This window comes from Mauremys mutica, chromosome 2, assembly GCF_020497125.1.
Source record: "Mauremys mutica isolate MM-2020 ecotype Southern chromosome 2, ASM2049712v1, whole genome shotgun sequence".
NCBI lineage: Eukaryota > Metazoa > Chordata > Testudines > Geoemydidae > Mauremys > Mauremys mutica.
The window spans coordinates 72,426,638-72,448,561 of NC_059073.1; the positions used below are offsets into that span (position 1 = coordinate 72,426,638).

General features: G+C 42.3%; 1 protein-coding gene across 3 annotated transcripts in view; it reads left to right on the top strand.

The window, feature by feature from the left end:
• The first annotated feature begins 537 nt into the window (after positions 1–537).
• The window catches only part of RB1CC1 (RB1 inducible coiled-coil 1), a 179,118-nt gene continuing 157,731 nt past the window's right edge, over positions 538–21,924 (top strand). For all 3 annotated transcript variants that reach the window (XM_045005840.1, XM_045005841.1, XM_045005842.1), the window contains exon 1: positions 538–691. Coding sequence is in view for 1 of the 3 variants with exons in the window: in XM_045005842.1 (XP_044861777.1) it covers positions 662–691 (30 nt within the window). In the remaining 2 variants the exon portion in view is untranslated. The remainder of the gene's footprint in view (positions 692–21,924) is intronic.

Below are 21,924 nucleotides of genomic sequence, written 5' to 3' on the forward strand. Positions count from 1 at the left end.
GGGCCTCAGTCCCACACCTCAGAGCCCCCCCCCCCACCGGGCCTCAGTCCCACACCCCAGAGCCCCCCCCTCCACCGGGCCTCAGTCCCACACCCCAGAGCCACCCCTCCACCGGGCCTCAGTCCCACACCCCAGAGCCACCCCTCCACCGGGCCTCAGTCCCACACCCCAGAGCCCCCCCTCCACCGGGCCTCAGTCCCACAACCAGCCTCTTGCCACCGCCCCCAGGCCTCGCTCACACACCCGGCTCTCCCCTCCGCGTGGCGCTTCGTTGCGCGCGCATGCGCTCTCTCCCCTCAGCGTCTCCGAGCCCAGCCAGTTGCTCTTCAGCATCCCGCGAGGGCCCCCTCCCGTCAGCCTTCTCCTTCCTTCCGGGTCCGCTCTGTCCCGCGCTCGCCTCCTCTCTATGGTGCCCCTCCCGCTCCCGGCTGTCCCTTACCCAGCGTGCACTGCGCCGGAAGAGAGTGACGACAATAACAAACAGCAGCAGCGGCTGCGCCAGGAGGACGGTGGTGGGGCTCAAGCGGCGCCCGGAGTCCCCTAACCGCCCCCCCCCGGGTCCGGCGCTTTCCCAAGCTCCCGAGGGAGCCCCCGACCGCGCTCTGCTGGCTGCGGCCGGAGCCAGCCGCAGTGAGGAGCCGCTGTTGCCGGTCACCGCAGGATGGTGCGCGGGGCCGCCTCGCCGGTGTGGGTGAGTGTCGCCCGGGGCGGGCGGGCGGGAGCGGGACCACGGAGCCCCCTCCTGGCTGCTGAGGGGAGGGGGAGCCCCGCCCCCGGGGTGGGGGCGCCCCCTCCCCGCAGGCTGGTGGGGCGCGGGGGTGAGCGGCTCACTGGGCTGCGTGGGCCTGTCCCCGGCAGCGCGCCCGGCTGACACCCGCTGGGCGCCGCAGAGAAAGAGCGAGTGGGGGTAGAGGTGGGACCCCTCCCATGCCTCGGGGAACGGGGTCCCTGTGACGATGGAGCGGGGGGCTGCCCGCAGAGTGACCCGGGAGGCAGCGTCTCATTGGGGAGGGCTGGGGCCGCCCCGCTCCTTGACAGAGGCTGTTTGTAAACAGCGCGAGGGAGCGGGGCTGGCCGGGCGGGGCTGTGCTCTCTGTTCCCTTCCCACCACTATCGGGAAGGGGATTCGCCCTGAAGTTACTACAGGGAATGACTCAGCCTGTCCATGCTTCTGTGCCCGCCTTTGACAACAGTCAAACCCTGTAAGAAGTATTAGGTCTGTGAACGTGCTGTATCTTTAGCTTCTGGTGTGTTCCAGTTTCTAGGAATCACATGTTATCTACTACGCTTTTACATTGGATTCTCCTTGTCATTACTTCTTAAAAATACTTTCACGCTACACAGTGTAGACTCAAGTTGAATTTTATTTTTACCTTGTTTAGGGTTCATTTGCTGTGCTTTCTTGTGACTGTTACTACAAATGATTGGGAACTGATTTTGCAGAGTAATGTATTATGTGGTTAGTGAGTAGTTGAGCACATTTAAAGTTGAAAAGGAATAATAAGTCAAATGTATTTTTTTATATTGACAATTATAGAAATTTACGATATACCAATCTCCTAGAACTGGAAGGGACCTCGAAAGGTCATCGAGTCCAGTCCCCTGCCTTCACTAGCAGGACCAATTTTTGCCCCAGATCCCTAAGTGGCCTCCTCAAGGATTGAACTCACAACCCTGGGTTTATTTCAGACTATGTTAAAGTATTATATTTTGTAAGACAAATCTTTACATTAGACTTTCTCATAGCACCCAGCTGTAAACCCCTTGCTAAAGTGTAGGATACAGCCATTGCTTATTGCCAGTCAAGGCCCTAATCCTGTGAACACTTGTGTACACACTGAACTTTACTAGTAAAGTTAAGCACATGCTTAAGTAATTGCAGTATCAGGACAGACTGAACAGATTACTTTTTACACCAGCAATCTGCTCTTCTTTAATGTAATACTGTTGTTTTTATATTGTATTTTCATAGACATACTGATGTCTGACCTGAAAGCACCTTCTCTCCCTGCACTAGGCACTTATCAAATCCAGTGTATTATAAATTTCACCTTTTCATATTAATTTAAACATTTTTTATTTTTAAGTAAATTTTGCCTAACAGTTAACAACTTTTGAGACTTTTTAATGGGAGATTTGAATGAACTATGCTGAGGTCTGAACCCAATGAAGTGAATGCAGTTACAACATAGATCATTGATATATGTTAAGACTTAAAAATCTGCTTGCCAGTGACAGGTTAGGAAGTTTTCCTTGAGGAGTGTGGGTGCCTAATTAAGCTATTTTATGCGGAATGTAAGCATTCATTTAAAAAACTGTTTACAATCCTTGCTGCTAACCTTCCAAATATGAATCAATTATAAACTGATTTAGTGTGACTTTTGTCAGTCTGTAGACAAACTGTGCCAGTGCATTTCCTGCTTTTCATGTGCCTGCTTGGGAGAAGTAGAGCAGAATCCGGCCATGGAGCTCTTAATAAAGGAGGAGGAGGATCTATAGTAGGTAGCTGAGACGAGCAGAGTAACAGAAACACTTCCCTACCACTACACTTAAATGCACACACAGCAGCCAGGAAACTTTAAGAGAAGGAAGGGAGCAGTAAGGAGGCTGGAGAAGGGATAAAAATCTACTTCTTCCTTTCATTAGCTAGAAGTGGGTGGTGGAGCATAATATTTATCTTACAGTTGTCAGCCAGAAGCTGATATGAAAGAAGAATAGCACCCTGGTAGAAATTCCACTGCCCTCTTCTTTCCCACCAGCACAGGCATAGCAGATGGGCTACGCTTCTCATCAGGTTATTACGCTAGATCTTGCTGGTTCAGCCCACCTGCATGTATCAGGTAACAAACCCTGAAGATCGATTAAGAATAATATTTAATAAATATAGCTCCTTTCTCCCCATCTCACTGTGCATACTGTGTCTTTCTGTGTACATCTTCTAGATTATAAGCTTTCCAGGGTAGCGGCTGCTCTTGACAAACATATTATCTGCTCTTAAAATGCATAGAAGAGTTAGAGCATAAATCTTCTTCCAGTTTTCACTACTGTTCTGGAGGAGCTGCCTCTAGAGAGGAGGCTGTTCTCCATGTCCATTCAGTGTTTAGCTTGTCTGCTACAATTGCCATTAAATGGGTAAATTGAGATGTGAACACTTAAAAGTTAAATGAGTGGGTAGTGTTTGCTCATGTAAGTCTCTCCAAACAGCCATCATACACTCTTGGTTCCTACCAAATGGTGTTCAGATCTGTGATCTAGACGTAAAACTGTATTAATAAAACTCATCTGTTCAAATGAATTTGAAAATGGACAGGTTGAACTCAGTCTTCTTGGAAATGTGTATGTTTTTGTTATACCATTTTGGTGTTCACCTTAGATGATCGGGTGAGGCATTTTTCATTTTAAAACTTTCTTTGGTACATGTTAGACATTTTTTTACACTGCTAGTGTATCAATAAACTGGAATTGAAAACAGATTGCATTTTCACTAGAAAACAGTATGGGATAGAAATGGAGATTCTTTCCAAAGTTGTTAGATACTGTTCTTATTTGATTAATTGGATAGTTGAGATGTCTTCCATTATCTTGGAAAAATCAAAGTAAAAACATTTTTCCCACTGTGAAGCTACTAAGTTTTGATGAAATATCAGATGCTTTGAGCACTTTGTGCAAGTCTCCACTGTTGGTGAAGGCTTGTCATGTATTTAAGTTAGTGGTAATTACATATGCTAAAAAAGAATATGCAGTAATGAAACAGGAAGGAAATGAGACATTTAAAAGGAGGACAATGCATAGTTTTTCATCCAGTCACCATATTTGGCATAAATGGAAGGGTGCACTTATACTTAGTGTTCTACGTGCTGTCTATAGATTTCAAAACAGTTTATTATCCTAATATCAGGGATGTTGAAGGAAGTTGTGGCACAGGGGAGTTAAGTGACTTGTCCAAGAGAACATAGGAAGCCACTGGTGAAGCCAGGGTTAGGATGCCTTATCTCCAACATTTTGAAGTACATTACACATGTAGATAAGTGCAGTATCACACCATGAGCATATTACACTAGTCTGTGATCTGCACTGACTACCTGTTGAGTTGTGTGGGGAGTATGGTTCAATACCAGCAACTTTAGAAAGTCTTAAATGCCTGCGACCTACTTACTGAACTGGACTTTTTTGGTATTTAAAAGAAAAAGAAAATAAAGGGTGTGTTCTTGGAAAACATCTGGAATGGCGACACAAGTTGCCACTGTGCTATAAGTTTTTTTTGTTTTATCTTGTTTTGTTTTTTTAATATTATGGTGATCAGATTATCTGTCTTCCTTTTATGTATGTCTAGGAAGTTGCCTTTCTTTTGGGTGCAGTTACTGCAGCTGTCATCCACGCCTTTGTTAACTGAAGGGTAGGTTACTACAATCTATTCTATATGAAATATATTGGGAAACTTAAATTGCTGCAAAATGCAGTAGCCTCATTGTTAGTGGAGTTTCCTGCCATAGGCATGGGGTCTGGCTTTGTGATCTTCACTGACTCTGGATTCTGTGTAGAATGCAAGGTTTCTCGTATTGACCTATAAAGCTGTCAATGATCTCAGACCTACTTACATACAGGGAGAGGTGGTCTTAGATAATATTTCTACAGTTGTGATAAGTAGAGATGCATGAGCTGGTATAAAAAAATAAAACAAAGTGTGGGAGGGAAGAAGATTGGTTGGAGTGTTTGCTGAGGGCCCTTTGACTTTGGAACTAGCTTTTCACTCTTGTGGGGGTAGGGGTACCCCATGTGGGGGTGATGGGGTACCTCTTGTGGAGGTGAGTCCACTCCATGAATAAGTCCGTTGGACTGTTCTTGGCCTCAGGGCTCTACGGCCTAGCGGCCAGAGTCAATAGAGTTGCCCTGGATCTTAGGGCTGTCAGGCCTAGTGGCCTGTCACCTAGGATGATTTGGGCCCTCCCTAGTCCACTGCGTTTCGGCCCAGGGCCCTAGCAGTGGCAGAGTGTTTTACCACTGAACTAGCAGGGCTCTGACCTAAACACACTGGCTTCCCACAGGACTATAACTAGTCCTCCCTGGGCCACTTCTTACCATGTCTCTGGGAGTCTTCGTTGAGGCATCATTGGGGTCTCCGCGCTTCTCGGTGGGTGCAGTCCCCAGTGCTCACAGTCCCTCTCAGGTGTCTGCGTGCACTTGGTTTCGGCACCTCTTGCTTCCACAATCAGGGGTTCCAGCTGTTCCCGGGCTGGAGACAGCAGGGATCATCCTTCCTCCTCGGCAGTCAGCCCAGACTGAGCTGGGCTGCTCTCTCTTATAGAAGTGCTTCACCTTGAGCATGCCCAGTAGAGATGTGGGGGAGTGGCTTGCTCAGCTCATAGCGAGGATTTAACCCTTCCCTGTCCAGTGCCGTGTGAGTTCACTCCATCACATGTAATAATGCAAATGTGGTGATTTTTATGGTTTTGCAAAGCCATATCTCTTCCTTGGTTTATTGAAGGACACAGGGAAAAGTTATGACAAGGGCTGGTGATGGACAAAGAGTATTGTTTCCATCTTTAAACTGCTTCTGCCTTTTTTTTTCTTTTGCTGGTGTGGTCAGATGAAATTCACATTGTTATGAGGTGGGAATTTTTGTCATTGTGTTTTTAAAGGATCTAAAGCGTTCTTAGTATGAAGCAATAGGTACTGTCTTTTATATAAATTGAAATAAATACACCTCTACCTCGATATAACGCTGTCCTCGGGAGCCAAAAAATCTGACTGCATTATAGGTGAAACCATGTTATATCGAACTTGCTTTGATCCACCAGAGTGCGCAGCCCCGTCCCCCCAGAGCACTGCTTTACTGCGTTATATCCAATTTTGTGTTATATCGGGTCGTGTTATATCGAGGTAGAGGTGTACATCAAATCAAACTGAAGAAATACGTTTTAAGTAGCAATCAGCGAAGTTTGAAGAAGCAAATGAAACGAACATTTGATTTCCCAGTCCTTGACTAAAGTAAAGGCTTTTATAGTACAGCTAAAATACAAACTTAGCTCAGAATTGACGATACTGTATTCCGATAGTTTATCTCCACAAGGGTTTGAGGCAGTTATTCTAGAGTTCAGCATTTGAAATTGTACCTCAGTTCTACCATTATTTGCATAAAACTAACACTTTGTATGCTTACATAATTGGTTTGTTCATGTTATCCAGCACCTGTATAAGGTTTAATTTTGTTTTTCATAAACTATGTATGCACTCTATAGGAGTTTTCATCCACATGGGATGACTTACTCTTGGTATTGATTGTGAAGCATGTGTCACCTGTCTGCCAGTGGCCCTAAATATTAGGAGGTGGTTCAAGACGAAGTTTCTCCATATTATTCTTTGTGAACATAGTGTTAGTTCTTTCTCAACTCTTGATGTATCTGTTAAATTACGTGGATGCAAACTTGTTGATTTTTAGTGTAATTTAGGGACAACCAGAAAAGTAGCTCCTTTGTATACTTTGGGTAAGTGTCAATCTCTCTTGTGGGGTGGAGGGGGGAAGGAGGTGACAGGAAATGTGGCATACTAATATTAGTATCACCTTCACTCTTCTCCCGCAATGAACCTGATTTTTAAGCAACCTTTTGACTTCCTTCCTGTCTTATTAGAAGCAACGCAGCTCTCGCAGCAATGATATGGCCATGTGAAATTGAGTAGAATTTTTTTGTCATCATTGTCAATTCACTCTACAGCCAAAACACTTCTGCTCAGCTATGAAACTGTGTGGTTCCTGCTACTGTCTCTGTTCTGTTATAGTGTGCAGTCCGATGAGATATATTGATCATGCCATGGATAAATACTTGAGGTGTAGAACACTATATACCATCTTAAATTGCCATCCCTATTTATTTTGGTGAAAGAAAAGTATTTAGACAGTTCTCCTTTTCTGTCATGGCAACTATTTGGGATTAATGGAATTATTCATCTTGATGTTGTAGTGTACATTTTAAAAATAGATTTACAGTTAATAAAATCTTGTTTAGGTCTTTAAACACATTATATTTGTATATGTGTGAACATGAAAAACTACAGTAATTTATTGCAGTGCCTGTCAGTTGTCCTAACATAGGTTGACTTAATTGTGTGGTGTAGACTAGTGCTTCTCAAAGCTGGTCTGCCGCTTGTGCGGGGAAAGTCTCTGGCGGTCCAGGCCAGTTTATTTACCTGCTGTGTCTGCAGGTTCGGCCGATCGCAGCTCCCACTGGCTGCGGTTCGCTGCTCCAAGCCAATGGGGGCTGCAGAAAGTGGCGTGGGCCGAGGGATGTGCTGGCTGCCCTTCCGGCAGCCCCCTTTGGCCTGGAGCGGCGAACCGCGGCCAGTGGGAGCCGCGATCAGCCGAACCTGCGGACGCAGCAGGTAAACAAATGGGCCCGGACCACCAGGGGCTTTCCCTGCACAAGTGACGGAACGGCTTTATAATGCTTTACAAAAAAGACGGGTGCAGGTGAACATATTCCCAAAAATATTGATGCCTTTAATGAATTGGAGTACAGATTGCTATTGTGTGCAGAAGTCACAATTTCAGTTTTGTTTTACTTAATCTGTATGCCTCCCTTATTTTGTTATGTTTCAGAGTAGCAGCCGTGTTAGTCTGTATCCGCAAAGAAAACAGGAGTACTTGTGGCACCTTAAAGACTAACAAATTTATTGTAGCATGATTTATTGTAGCTCATGCTACAATAAATTTGTTAGTCTTTAAGGTGCCACAAGTACTCCTGTTTTCTTATTTTGTTATGTTCATTTTTATTATGTCACAATCTAATTTGCAAACTTCTCTTACATTTGTTATGCTTAATTGTCAATCTAATCACTATTCTGCTCATAAACTCAGATTTGTTTGGTTACTGTAATAGTAAATAGGGAAGTAAATGGCAATTTTGGTCAAAACAGGGACACTGTCAGCTAAAAATTCACATTCCAGCTTGAATTTTTTCACCTACTGATGTTCAGTTAACACAAGGTATAGTCTTAAAGGGAAGCTATCGGATTTTTTGTCATATTATTTACTTTTTTACTGAATTTGTAGTGTCATATACCAGGACCCCATTGTTCTAGGTGGTTTACAAACACAGAACAAAAATGGTTTACTTTCGCATTTGACATCACTTTTTATTACCACGTTCACTGTTTCCCTTGTATAGTTAGTTGCTTCTGATTTTGTGAGTCTTTCACACAGCAACTGTGAAGGAACATAACATTTTCTAAAAAAGGACAATATGACTATAAAACCAAACCAAAACATTTCTTGTGAAGAATTAGGGACAAGTGTAGTATCTGCAGCTGAAATTGACTAGATTTTTAGTTGACAGTGTCCCTGTAATGGATGTCAGTAGCTCCTTAGCTATTTTTAAGCTACCTTAATCTAGATGTACTTTAAAATAATAATAAAAAAAACTCAACACTTGTAAACTTGTGTGTGTTTTGAGGTCCAGTGAGGTTGAAGAAAACTAAATTCCTTCCATTTTTAGGTGTCTCCATAGATTGCTGCTACCATGCAAGCCAATATGTGTGATTGACTCTAGTGTGATAAACTTGAGGTATATGGTATGGAATAATGTACTTCTGTAAAGAGCTATGGGTGATGCTTAGCTTGATGTATATACTAAAGGTTCATGAGTCTCCATGGGATTTATACATACTGATAGTATTTTTAAATCTTGTTCCTTTACTTTCTCTGCCATCTGCAGTGCTTCCATTCTTGGGTAATCAAGTGAAATTTATTAAATATCATTCTTTGAAGTTTTCTAGTGCTTCAGGGCAAGTCTTTTAGTAAATTGTGCCTGATTGTCAGAATGCAGAAATGTAGCAGAGGAAGAAAACAGTCTTAAAAGTAACACTCCAAGCGACCCTGAATTCAAACCACATTTTAAGCAGCCCTTAATTATCAGGGGATCTTAGACTGTGAATTAGGTAGACACTGGAGATTTTAAAGAAAATTAACGTAAAGACTCCGTGCTATGGAGTTAACTGTCTGCCATGGTTATTCACTAGGATTTAAATGGTGCCATCTTTTGTCCCCTTCTAGTAATTTTCACCCACTTTCCTAGCTAGTCAAGATGTCAAAAAAAAAAAAAAAAAAGGGAGTTCAAGTGCATGTTCCTTGAAGAACCATTTGCAAACTTTTGGACCAGATTCTACAAGTTGTAATTCTTTTCCAAAGAGTTTGTTTCCACATGCAGTACCTCTCCATCAGTGGGTAATGAGTTAATTATTTCAACTAAGCCATCTGAAGCAACACATACTTGAATATACCACTCTTTACAGCAAGAAGTTAGGAACCTCAGTTTGTCATTGGAAAAAAAAAATGGATAGCTCAGTGGTTTGAGCATTGGCCTGCTAAACCCAGGGTTGTGAGTTCAATCCTTGAGGGGGCCATTTAGGGTGGTTTTTTTGGGGGGGGGGGGCTGGAGCACATGACTTATGAGGAGAGGCTGAGGGAACTGGGATTGTTTAGCCTGCAGAAGAGAAGAATGAGGGGGGATTTGATAGCTGCTTTCAACTATCTGAAAGGGGGTTCCAAAGAGGATGGATCTAGACTGTTCTCAGTGGTAGAAGATGATAGAACAAGGAGTAATGGTCTCAAGTTGCAGAGGGGGAGGTTTAGGCTGGATATTAGGAAAAAAATTTTCACTAGTAGGGTGGTGAAGAACTGGAATGGGTTACCTAGGGAGGTAGTGGAATCTCCTTCCTTAGAGGTTTTTAAGGTCAGGCTTGACAAAGCCCTGGCTGGGATGATTTAGTTGGGTTTGGTCCTGCTTTGAGCAGGGGGTTGGACTAGATGACCTCCTGAGGTCCCTTCCAACCCTGAGATTCTATGAGAAAAGGGTGTATTTTGGCAATGCTTCTGAGGTGATAAAAAAAAAAAAGTGTGGTTAAAAAAACAAAATGCTCCATCAGCCAGCTGTGAATCAAAGATCATACCCACACAGGAGAGGAAACTGCTTATTTCTATGATTAAAAAGGGTAAAGTAATTGAAGGAAAAGAACATAATTGGAGCAGGGAGTGTTTCTCAGTGATTAAAACAAATCAGAAATCCAACCTGGGTTTACTTCCTGACTAATGTGGAGTCACCTTTTAGTAACCATTTACTTCTGTGCCTGTTTCCTCAGTTAAGCAGTTTATCAGACAAAAGATGTGTATTAGAATTATTTCAGTGTCTAATTCTAAAAGACTAGCATCCACAAGCTCGCAAATGGGGTTGGCTCACATTCTTTTACCAAAGATAGATAATCTGTCTGATTTTAGTTTTGTCATCATATTTCTATAAAACTATGAATATTAAAAATACTGTCCAAAATAAGCATATGAAATGTTAACTAGAATGGTGGAGCATAAAACTCCAGGGATCACTTCAAAGAGTAGCTATACAGTCAAAAATAGAATGGCTACAGAGTGAAGATACAAGTAGGATATTTAAACTCTAGAACAATCAAGCTGTTCATCATCATCATCATTATGGCAAATCCCAAAGGACATGGCCCCCTTGCAAATTGAGTGATTGATCGCTGATAAGGTGCTTAAAGGTAGTCTGGTTGTATATTTGGTTTATATCCATCAATGGCAATCTTGATGCCCCCGTGATAGCCAACCACATATCAACATTTCTTGGTACACAGGTTTGGGATTCACTGGTCTTCCATTCGAATGATATGTTCATCCCAAGAAAGCTGCTGAAACTGAATCAATGCTGAAGGAAGTGATTCCTATGTTCGACTTCAAATATCCTAATAGCTGATCTTGTCCTGCCACTTGATATGAAGCATTTGATGAAGACAGTGGGACTCAAAAACATCAGTCCAGTATTCTTCAGCTTTCCTCAGTGCCCACATTTCACTTTTATGCACTGGAGTTGGTATAACTGTTGATTTATAGTGCCTCAGCTTTGTAGCAAATGTCATGTAATGACATTACCACAAAGGCTGGTGAAGGGCCCAAAATGTGACAGCTGCTGCTGCAATATGCATGTTCAGATCTTTTGAGCATCCTCAAGCTCCAGTGTCCATGACACTGCTCAAATACTTGAGAGCTGCCACATGTTTGATGTCCTATCCAGACAGATGAATACTGTGCTGGTTGTGATATGGAGCTGGAGCAGGGGTAGGCAACCTATGGCACGAGTGCTGAAGGCGGCACGCGAGCTGATTTTCAGTGGCACTCACACTGCCTGGATCCTGGCCACCGGTCCAGGGGGCTCTGCATTTTAATTTAATTTTAAATGAAGCTTCTTAAACATTTTAAAAACCTTATTTACTTTACATACAACAATAGTTTAGTTATACATTATTGTAAGCTGTTGGTCGGGGCTCAACTCTCCGGCTGGCGGGAGGGGAGCCACACCGACTCGCTTCTTTTCTTCTGCTGGTCTTTTAGGAGTCACAGGGAACAACGTTAGACCGCCAGGCCCTCTGGTACAGGGGCTGGCCAACAGCAGTTCAAATAGGCCCAGGCCCTCTGGAGCAGGGGCTGGGCAACAGTAGCACAGATAAGCCCTGGCCCCCTGGAGCAGGGCAGGGCAACAGCAGGTCGAGTAAGCCCTGGCCCCCTGGAGCAGGGCAGGGCAACAGCAGGTCGAGTAAGCCCTGGCCCTCTGGAGCAGGGCGGGGCAACAGCAGTTCAAATAAGCCCTGGCCCTCGGGAGCAGGGCAGGGCAACAGCAATCAGTCCCAATAAACCCAGGCCCTCTGGAACAGGGGGCTTGGGCAACAGCAATCAGTCCCAATAAACCCAGGCCCTCTGGAACAGGGGGGCTGGGTAACAGCAATCAGTCCCAATAAACCCAGGCCCTCTGGAACAGGGGGCTTGGGTAACAGCAATCAGTCCCAATAAACCCAGGCCCTCTGGAACAGGGGGGCTGGGCAACAGCGATCAGTCTCCATTAGAAGGTTCACAGGTTCAGACCCTCAGGCAGGGGCTGAACACAAGGCACCCAGTCAGTTAGTGGAAGCCCAGGCCCACAGTCAGGGCGGGGCAACAACACACAGAGGGCTCAGACCCTTTTACAGGGCTGAGCAGCAGTTCAGTTTATAGGCCCAGGCCCTAGCTCAGGGCGGGGCAGCAACCCACAGAGGGCTCAGACCCTTAGGCAGGGCTGAGCATAGTTCAGTTTATAAGCCCAGGCCCTAGCTCAGGGCGGGGCAGCAACACACAGAGGGCTCAGACCCTTAGGCAGGGCTGAGCAGCGGTTCAGGTAAGCCTAAGCCTGAGCGCTGGGGTGAGGGGGAGACTGCCACCCGTGCGTGGGGTGGCAGGGGGGACACAGGCCCACCCACTCCACTGTGTCCCAGCCCGGGGCCCTATTAGCGGCTAGCACGGCCGCTGGTCAGTGGGGTCCTGACCGAAACACACCGACATGGGCACCTCGGTGCCTATAGCCTGACAGGGGTCGGCTATCCCCGGGCTACAGTCCATCTCCCCCTCCGTGGGTACCTGCTCCTCGGTCGCCGGGAGGTCGGGCCAGTCCATCTGCATGGGCTCCTCGGGACCAGGGCTTGGGGGCAGGTCCGGCAACTCCTGCGGGAAGTCCGGCCCGGCTGCCTCTGACGGCTCCTCCGGGTAACAGCAGGGCGGAAGCGGCGGCGGCGGCTCCTCCTCGTACCGGGCGGGAGGAAGTCCTGGCGGCTGCTCCGGGTTCCAATCCCGGGGAAGTTCCGCAGGTTCCTCTTCGTACCGGGCGCGGGGCAGTGGGGGCCAGTCCGGATCGCCACCTCGGGTCCTGGAGGGTTCCCAGTCCGGAGCTCCCGCCGGCACGTCTGCTCGCGGCGGTGGCTGGCTCCTGACTGAGGTCTGGCGTTCTCCTTTTCTACTTCCTGTCCCGCCCCTTGACTTCCGGGGGGCGGGGACAGGAAGTGGTGGCTCAGCCCAGCTGGGCTTCTGGGAGGGGGCGCCCTCTGCTGGGCAGGAGGGGAGCCACACCGACTCGCTACAATTATAGACTTATAGAAACAGACCTTCTAAAACTGTTAAAATGTATGACTGGCACACAGAACCTTTAAATTAGAGTGGATAAATGAAGACTCAGCACACCACTTCTGAAAGGTTGCCGACCCCTGAGCTGGAGACTGCTTCATGGTAATGACATGACATTTTGTTTTATCTGGCTTAATAACCAGTCTAAGGCATGATGCTTTTACTCAACCAGAATGGCCAAAAGCTGCAGAAATATACTGAATTGAGCCAACAAGACAATGTCATTGGGGTATCAAGATATTGAAACAGAATGATGTTCACTTGAATGCTTCTGACAGCTTCCTCAAGTTTATCCATCAACTAATCAGTCCTGATGTTGAACAGTGATGTTAACAGAAACAGCTTTTACACACCACTGTAATACAAATGATACTTCAAATAATACAGCATACCTCTAGACAAAAACAATATTCAGTCAAGTGAAAAATCAGCGGACAGATACAAAAGAATTGAAAGAAACTGAAGAGAATGTTGTCATAGACTTCAGTGAAATCAGTTTTAGCACTATGCTAAGCTCTAAAACCTGTCACAGCTGTTCAGTTTTTATTTTTTAAATAAGTGACACTTTAATTTCTTTGACACCAGTACTTTAACAGAAATGGCAAATTGGAATTTAGCCATTTGGGGGGAGAGGGTGCATGCATTCAGCAGGTGGGGAGGGAACTTATTTTGAAAAGGAGGGAAATAACTGGCTGAAGGACCTAAAGGCCCCATCAATTTAATAGCAAAAGGGAAAGAAAAAAATAAACGTTCTTCTATGAAAGAAAACTACTTACAGATAAGCCAAGTTTCCAGCAGGTTAAACATACAGCAGAAAAATTCTTATAGTATATTCAGGTACCGGAAGTAGAGAAAGCTAGTGCAGTTTTGACTTTTGGAAGAGTCAAATGGCTAACTTTGACTGTTCCAGTATAATAGGCTGCCCTTTAGGCTTCCTGCCTTGGAGCATAGTAAAGGGAATGCAGTGAATAAAAGCTAAGCCTCAGAACTAAAATGTGTTATATACATTTCGAGTTATACACATATACATAATTACAGTGTGAAGCGACGCACAAAATCCTATTTGAAATTACTTTTTTTGCTAGAATTTTTGGTGTAGGTTTTGCCTAAGATTGTGGAGATTCCATATTTTTCTGTGCCACCAACAACTTAGAAATTACCCTTCCATGCACAGTACTTTCTCTGCTGTTCAAGCATAGTCATTTTCAATTTACTGCTGCTATACTGTTGATGTGGCCCAGTTGCTGCATACTTACAGTCACTATACTTTGATGCTTCTGCAGAGGTGAGAAGAAAAGTATGTTTTCATCTAGTCCTGTATTGCACTTACATTTATATTTACAGTTCTGGAGCAGGAGTAAAGGATCACATCATTGTCACTTTCTGCAGGTCTCTCTCATTGAATTATGGGGTGAAGCTTTAGAAACTTAAAACAGTGATTGCACTGGGAGCTTCAGCCAGTGTTCTCACAAAATAGGGTTCCCCTCCAAGTAAAGTGAAGGAAGATATATAGATCTCAAAAATTCTCACCAAAGGAGAGCCTAAAACTATGTAGAAGACTATACTTTCATGCACTGCCAGTATTTCCTGTTTCCCAGAGAGAGGATTGTCTTGGAACATTACTCTATAAAGGTAAGGGGGTTGGGTTTGTTTAAAGTCTGAATGGTGTATCCTGTGCCATTAAGGTGGCTTTTGTTAAGTAACACACACTTTGGTATTTTATAAAACTGCATATACTTCCATATATTTAGGCTTGGAAGGATTAGATTTTTGTTGATAAATGTTGATTTCATCTTCTGCACACACTGATGAAAAATATTTCCATTTATGGTAATCAATGTGTATGAATAGGCAAATTAAGAAAAATGGTGCTTTAGAAGTATTAGAGTCTAAAGATCTATACTTCTCATATTTTGACATGGGATGCTGACCACTTGTGTTTTAATGGTTGTAAAGCGTTAATGTTTTGAATCTCAACATATGCTGTCATTAAATAATTGTTTGACACTCCCTCAACAGTCAAAATTTAAATAGATAAAAACTGAAAAATAAACATTGATATTATCCATCAGCTTTATAAGGAAATAAAAATAGAATTCTGCCAAGCCTATATGTATATTAATATTAGTATATTGCACTGACGACGAACAATGGGCATGTTAATAAAAAGCTATTGACATGAAACAGGGCAGAACGATTTACCCAGGGTTGTGAGTTCAGTCTTTGAGGGGGCCACTTAGGGATCTGGGTCAAAATCAGTACTTGGTCCTGCTAGTGAAGGCAGGGGGCTGGACTCGGTAACCCTTCGGGGTCCCTTCCAGTTCTAGGAGATAGGTATATCTCCATTATTTATTTATTTATATAAATCAGCACACAGGAAACATTGATTAAATAACTAATTTAATCTTGTTTTGCATTTGTACTTTTTAGTTACTTTCCTTGAGAGAGTGGTTATCACTGGTTGTTTTAAAAATATGTTGTTGATTGACAACTAAATAAAGCCACTACACTAAATTTGTTGCTTCTTTTTGGTAACCAAGAGGATTCCCTTTTTTTTAAGCACTTAGGTAGCTTAACATACATTTATTAAAATTTTTTATATTTTACATTTTTTTATTATGTTGAAAGTGAAGAATGCTGCATTTTTTATTTACTGATGATTGACTTCTGGTTTGTGTCAAACTCTCTAAGATAACCTCTCCAAGTCCTTGAGAGAGATTTGGAGACAAGGTTGAAGTACAAGTTGGAGGAAAATATAGGAGAGGAGTAACATGGCTTTAGGAAGGGAGGGAGTACTAAAAAGATGCGATATTTGCAAGGAGACAGAAGTTTGAAAGAATGATAAATGGAGGGCATAAGTAGCATTTATTGATCTTGAGAAAACAAGACTTGCTATCATGGGAGCTGGTTTTTGGAGTATTGAGATTGATGGGGGAGGGAGATTTCAAGTGGAGATAATAGAGGAGCTGTTCTGAGGGTCAGCAGCTATGGTGATAACAGTATATGGAATTTCAGAGAGTCTTGAGGTGGTTGTGGATTTGAGATATGGTAGTGTGCTGAGTCCATTTCTCTTCATCCTACTTTAGGAGTTAATTAGTAAGAGAATGAAGCTTGTGGGGGAGAGAGAAAACTGATGTTTGCTGATAATCTGACCCTTTTGATTGACAGCAAAGAGGAATTGGTAATTATCAGAGTGGACATCTGTATTTGAAGACCATAGTTTGAAGATAACACACAGAAAAGGGAAGTTATGAAACTAGTAAAAGTGAAAGAAGAGCTGTTGATTGGCGTTTCTGGAGAGATGCTGAATCTGAAAAAAGAATGTGTACTTAGGAGGTACACTTAGTGCCATTGCAGAGAGATCTGGGAATTGAAAAGAAGAACCAGGTGTGCGTCAGCAGCTGTGAAAAAGGTGTCAGGAGTACTGTGGTGGAACCAGCAATTAAAATAACATACTGAAAGGAGAAGCTTATATTGAAGGGGTAGCCAAATTATTGGCCCTCCGAAGCACATAAGATAATCTTCAGAAGTTCGAGAGCCGGAGTACACTGCTGAGGGGATCTGGGGCTCAGGGCTTCAGTCCCACTCCTGCCGAAGCCCCACGCCTCGGCAGGTGCGCCCCACAGGGCTGAAGCCCCGAGACCCTCCTCCCCACTGGACAGAAGCTCCTACCCCACCACCCCACTGCAAGGCAGAGGTCCCAAGCTCCCTCCACCCCAGTCTGATAGTTGGAGAATGGGCTTGCGAGCCACACTTTAATAGTAAAAGAGCCACATGTGTTTCGTGAGCCAGAGTTTGGCCACCCTGTTATATTACGTTTTTGTCCCTGCCTGCTATGTGGCTTGTAAACAGTGGGTCTTATGGAGATGGAAGAAAAGATGCAGGTAGTAAAATATATACTGAGGAGAATGGCAGTCAAGTGGAGGGTAGACAGATTGCATGGAAGACATTACAAGGAAGGTGACCTTGGGGTTCTATGTGATTGATAGGCTGAAGAGCACATGTTTGAGGTGGGCTGGATGTGTAATAAGAGTGGGAGAAGAATGACCAGCAAAGAAAGCGTGGGAGGAAGAGGGTAGTAAGAGAAGATGTGGAAGCCCAAGGGTACAAAGACTCCATGAAGAAAAGATTGAAGAGAAGAGGAATTATCCACAAAAACTCCAAGATCTTTCTTGAGTTGTAAAAGCTAAATTAGATCCTATCAATTTGTATGTACAGTTGGAATTGTTTTCCAATGTACATTACTTTGCATTTATCAGCATTGAATTTCATCTGCCATTTTGTTGCCCAGTCACCTAGTTTAGTGAGATCCTTTAATCTTCACAGTGAACTTAACTATCTTGAGTAATTTTATACCACCTGAACATTTTGCACTGTACTGTTTATCCCTTTTTCCAGATCATTGATGAATATGTTGACCAGCACTAGACCTAGTACAGATCCATGGGGGATACCACCACGTTTTACCTATCTCCGTTCTGAAAACTGACCATTTATTCCTACCCTTGCCAGAAGATGTTGTGAAGGCCAAGACTATAACAGGATTCAAAAAAGAACTAGATAAGTTCATGGAGTTATAGGTTCATCAATGGCTATTAAACAGGATGGGCAGGGATGTTGTCCCTAGCCTCTGTTTGCCAGAAGCTGGGAATGGGCGACAGGGGATGGATCACTTGTTGATTACCTGTTCTTTTAATTCCTTTTGGGGCACCTGGCATTGACCACTGTCGGAAGACATGATACTGGGCTAGATGGACCTTTGATCTGACCCAGTATGGCCGTTCTTATGTTCTTATGTATCGTTTGTTTCCCATCTCTTACCATTCCTCTTATCCCATGATTGCTTGATTTGCTTAAGAGCCTTTGATGGGAGGCCTTGTCAAAGATTTTCTAAAAGTATGCTATATCCACGGGATATCCAAGCACCCTTGTCCACATGTTTGTTTACCCTTTCAAAGAATTCTAGTAGATTGACAATGCATGATTTCGTTTTACAAAAGCCGTGTAGACTCTTTTCCCCTACAAATCATGTTCATATATATGTCTGCTAATTCTGTTCTTTACAATAGTTTCAACCAATTTGCCTGATACTGAATTTAGGCTTACCAGCCTATAATACCTAGGATCGCCTCTGGAACCTTTTTTAAAAATTGGTGTCATGTCAGCTATCCTCCAGTCATCTGCTACAGAAGCTGATTTTAAGCAGTAGGTTACATACCACAGTTAGTAGTTCTGCAGTTTCATATTTAAGTTCCTTCAGAACTCTTGGGTGAATACCGTCTGGTCCTGGGGACTTATTACTGCTTAATTTATGTATTTTGTTCCAAAAGCTGTTCTATTGACACCTCAGTCTGAGACAGTTCCTCAGATTTGTCACCTAAAAAGAATAGCTCACGTATGGGAATCTCCCTCACATCCTCTGCACTGAACACCAAGGCCAGGAATTCATTTAACTTCTCTACAATGGCAGTATCTTTCTTAAGTGCTCCTTTATCATCCTGGTCCTCTACTGGCCCCACTGATTGGCAGGCTTTCTGCTTCCGATATACTTAAAAAAAATTTTGCTGTTAATTTTTGACGTTTTGGCTTGTTCCTCTTCAAATTCTTTTTTTGGCTTGCCTAATTATACCTTTACACTTGATTTGCCACAGTTTATGCTTCTATCTATTTTCCTTAGTAGGATTTTACTTCCAAAATTTAAAGATGCATTTTTGCTTCTAACCACTTCTTTTTACTTTGTTTAGCCATAGTGGCACTTTTTTGAGCTCTTACTATGTTTTTCATTTGGGGTATACATTTAATTTGAACCTCTGTTATGGTGTTTCTAAAAAGTTTCCATGCAGTTTGCAGGCATTTCACTGTAATGACTGTTTTGTTTAATTTCTGTTTAACTAGCTTCCTCGTTTTTGTGTAATACCCCTTTCTGAAGTTCACTTCTACTGTGTTGGGCTTCCTTGGTGTCATTCCCCCCACCCCCCATAAGGCTATTCAATTAAATTATAGTATGGTTACTATTACCAACCGGTTCAGCTATATTCCACTTCTTGCACCAGATCGTGTGTTCCTTTTAAAACTTGGCTGCAAACATGTACTGTTTAATATTTTATTAAATTAATTTAAATTATTGTAATAGATTACAGTAAATTTAGACAATAACCTAGATTGTCATCATTTAATATTTTAAAAGAGGTTTATTTTAAAAAACCCTGTATTTAAATTTAAATAAAAAATAAAATCTGTTTTTAATCAATTTTTATCCACCCTGAAATGCATAAGTACAAAAGCAGAGTTAAAGTTGCTATGGCAACATCTAACTTTAAGTTTAATGACACTTGTAAATTAAAATCTCAGCCTTAAAGGAGCCCTGACAACTTGTTTTAGCTTAAATATATTTTTAAAAAGCTCCTAAACACCCTAAAACTAATAATAATCTAGTGTAAATAGTTGTATTTAAACACGCTTATTCCTTACAGAATTTGAAACTCAAAATTTTGATGTACCAAGAGCCTCTAGCTTAGATAACAGAGTAAACAAAGCATAAAGTGACACACTGCATATCTGAATTTTCACTTTGCGTAAACCAGGGGTCGGCAACCTTTCAGAAGTGGTGTGCCGAGTCTTCATTCATTCACTCTAATTTAAGGTTTCGCATTCCAGTAATACATTTTAATGTTTTTAGAAGGTCTCTTTCTATAAGTCTATAATATATAGCTAAACTATTATTGTTTGTAAAGTAAATAAGGTTTTTAAAATGTTTAAGAAGCTTCATTTAAAATTGAATTAAAATGCAGAGCCCCCTGGACCAGTGGCCAGGACCTGGGCACTGTGAGTGCCACTGAAAATCTGCTCGCGTGCTGCAGGTTGTCTACCCCTGCAATAAACTAAGGTCTTAGCAACATAAAATTGTTAACTTTACATTTAATTTTCATGTTTATAATGTCGTTTAAACTGATTATAGTAATTGTTCTTTACCATTATTACATTGGCAGAGGAAAGGGAAGGAAGGTGGACCTAAGTATAGAATGTTTTGTTTGTTTTTTGTCACGCTTTGGTCTGCCCATTCACCTTTCCTGTCTGCAAAGAACCCTTTTGCAAATCAACAGGGGATCAGAAACACGATTTTGTTTTTAAAAAGGAAATTTGTACGTGCTTTTTTTAAATGTTGGGCTATAAAAAAACTTGAATTATTTGAAATGTATCAACTAAAGAAAAATCAAGTTGGCAGTGCGCCTTTAAAGCTGAACTGTGGGACTTCGTATTTGTTTCTCTCTCCATTATCCAGAAGGGCAGTAATCCAGTTTCAGCTCATGAGCCTGGCAATCATTTGTAGTCTGAAAGGATGGTTCAGGCAAAATGGAACATGGAGATTCTGCACATATAGCACAAATGCACCAAGAAGTTACTTCAGTACCATTTACATGATAAATCAAGCTTGGACTGCTATGAAAGCCATAGTTCTATAGAGTTGTTACAGAAAAGTTGGTATTGTATGCCTGTAAGGAGGCTTTTATATCGGCCAGTTTTTATGGATGCAAAAGAGGGTTTTGTTTGTTAGGTGCAGTGCTTAAATTTTTCCAGGACTGAGCCCTGGCACCTCTAGGCTTGGCAGTTCATATCCCTGGCACCTCTGGGCTTGCTGCATCAGTTATGAATGTTAAAAAAAAAATTGCTTGAGCCCCAGCACCTTTTTCATTACAAATTAAGCACTGGTTAGTTGGGTGGTTTTTGTTTTTGTTTTCAATAAGCAATTTTGAGCTAAGTCAATTAACTTTCCAATGAAATTAATAAGCTTTAAAGAACTCTGTGACAGTACAGTTAACTGCATCTCATTAATCATCTCCAAAATTGCCTCAGCTTTTCAGAGTTCCACTAAATGAAAAAATAATCTGCATCTTGTAATATTTTGAGAAGCTAAACAGATTTAATAATTGGACTTCGACTGCAAATTCACCACACAAAATAGTGAAAATGTTTTGCAGGAGATCAAAATATAACTTGTTTGGTTAATTTGTGTTTGACTGTTTTTTTTTCTTTTAGATGCTGTGTTCTTTTACTTGTACTGGTTTGGGTAGCTTTTTTATTTTTTTTTAATCCTTTTTTTTTATTCATGTTTTTCTATCTTCTGTCTGCTATAGCAAGTATTGTGTTTAAATTGTAGCTTGGCCAATAAGCTGAATGGCATGATTTATAACTATTGTATTTTGTCTGGTAATACAAATTCCCATCTTGTATCTTAAAGATCTCATTTATAGAACTCTCCTGATCACAAGTTAGGTCATGACTGTGCTGTGCCTTCGGTATCTGGTCATAGCCCCTGTTCTGTTTTTGTCTTTCCACTTTGTGTTTGTCCCTTCCCTTCTTTCTTTTCTATCTCTCCCTTCTCTCTGTCACACCTGTGATATCTCTTCTGCTCATAGGAGTGCTACTATAAAGGAAAAAGGTAAGCAATCAGCACTAATAGTAAAGGTGAATTCGATTTTTAAAAACACTGATTTTATTTTGTGTAGTGATATATTTTTAAGCCTGAGAGTGCCTATTTAAGTATTTTAGGATAATGTAGTAAAGCAGTACTACTAGAAGAAACACTTGCATATTTTATATTTAAAATTTAACCACTGGTTCTCAGTTTCTTTAGACTATTTCCCATTTCCTTACTTGTTGAAGAATCTCCTGGATATTGAGTTGTCTGCTCCTTCTGTATCTAAGCTATAATTTGGTGGTGGTTTTTGTCTCAAGTTTAATTAAGTAAGTGTAGCATATGTAACTAAATTTTTGGTTTTACATCAATTGACTAATCCTAAGTTAGTCTAACTCTTTTTGTAGTTACTGAAAAAGTTTGTTGAAAGTGCAATATTTAAAACAAATATTAAGCAAAATGTCACAAAATTAGAGTAATTAAATGTTCTTTATAACATAGATGCATCAGTTTACTCCTG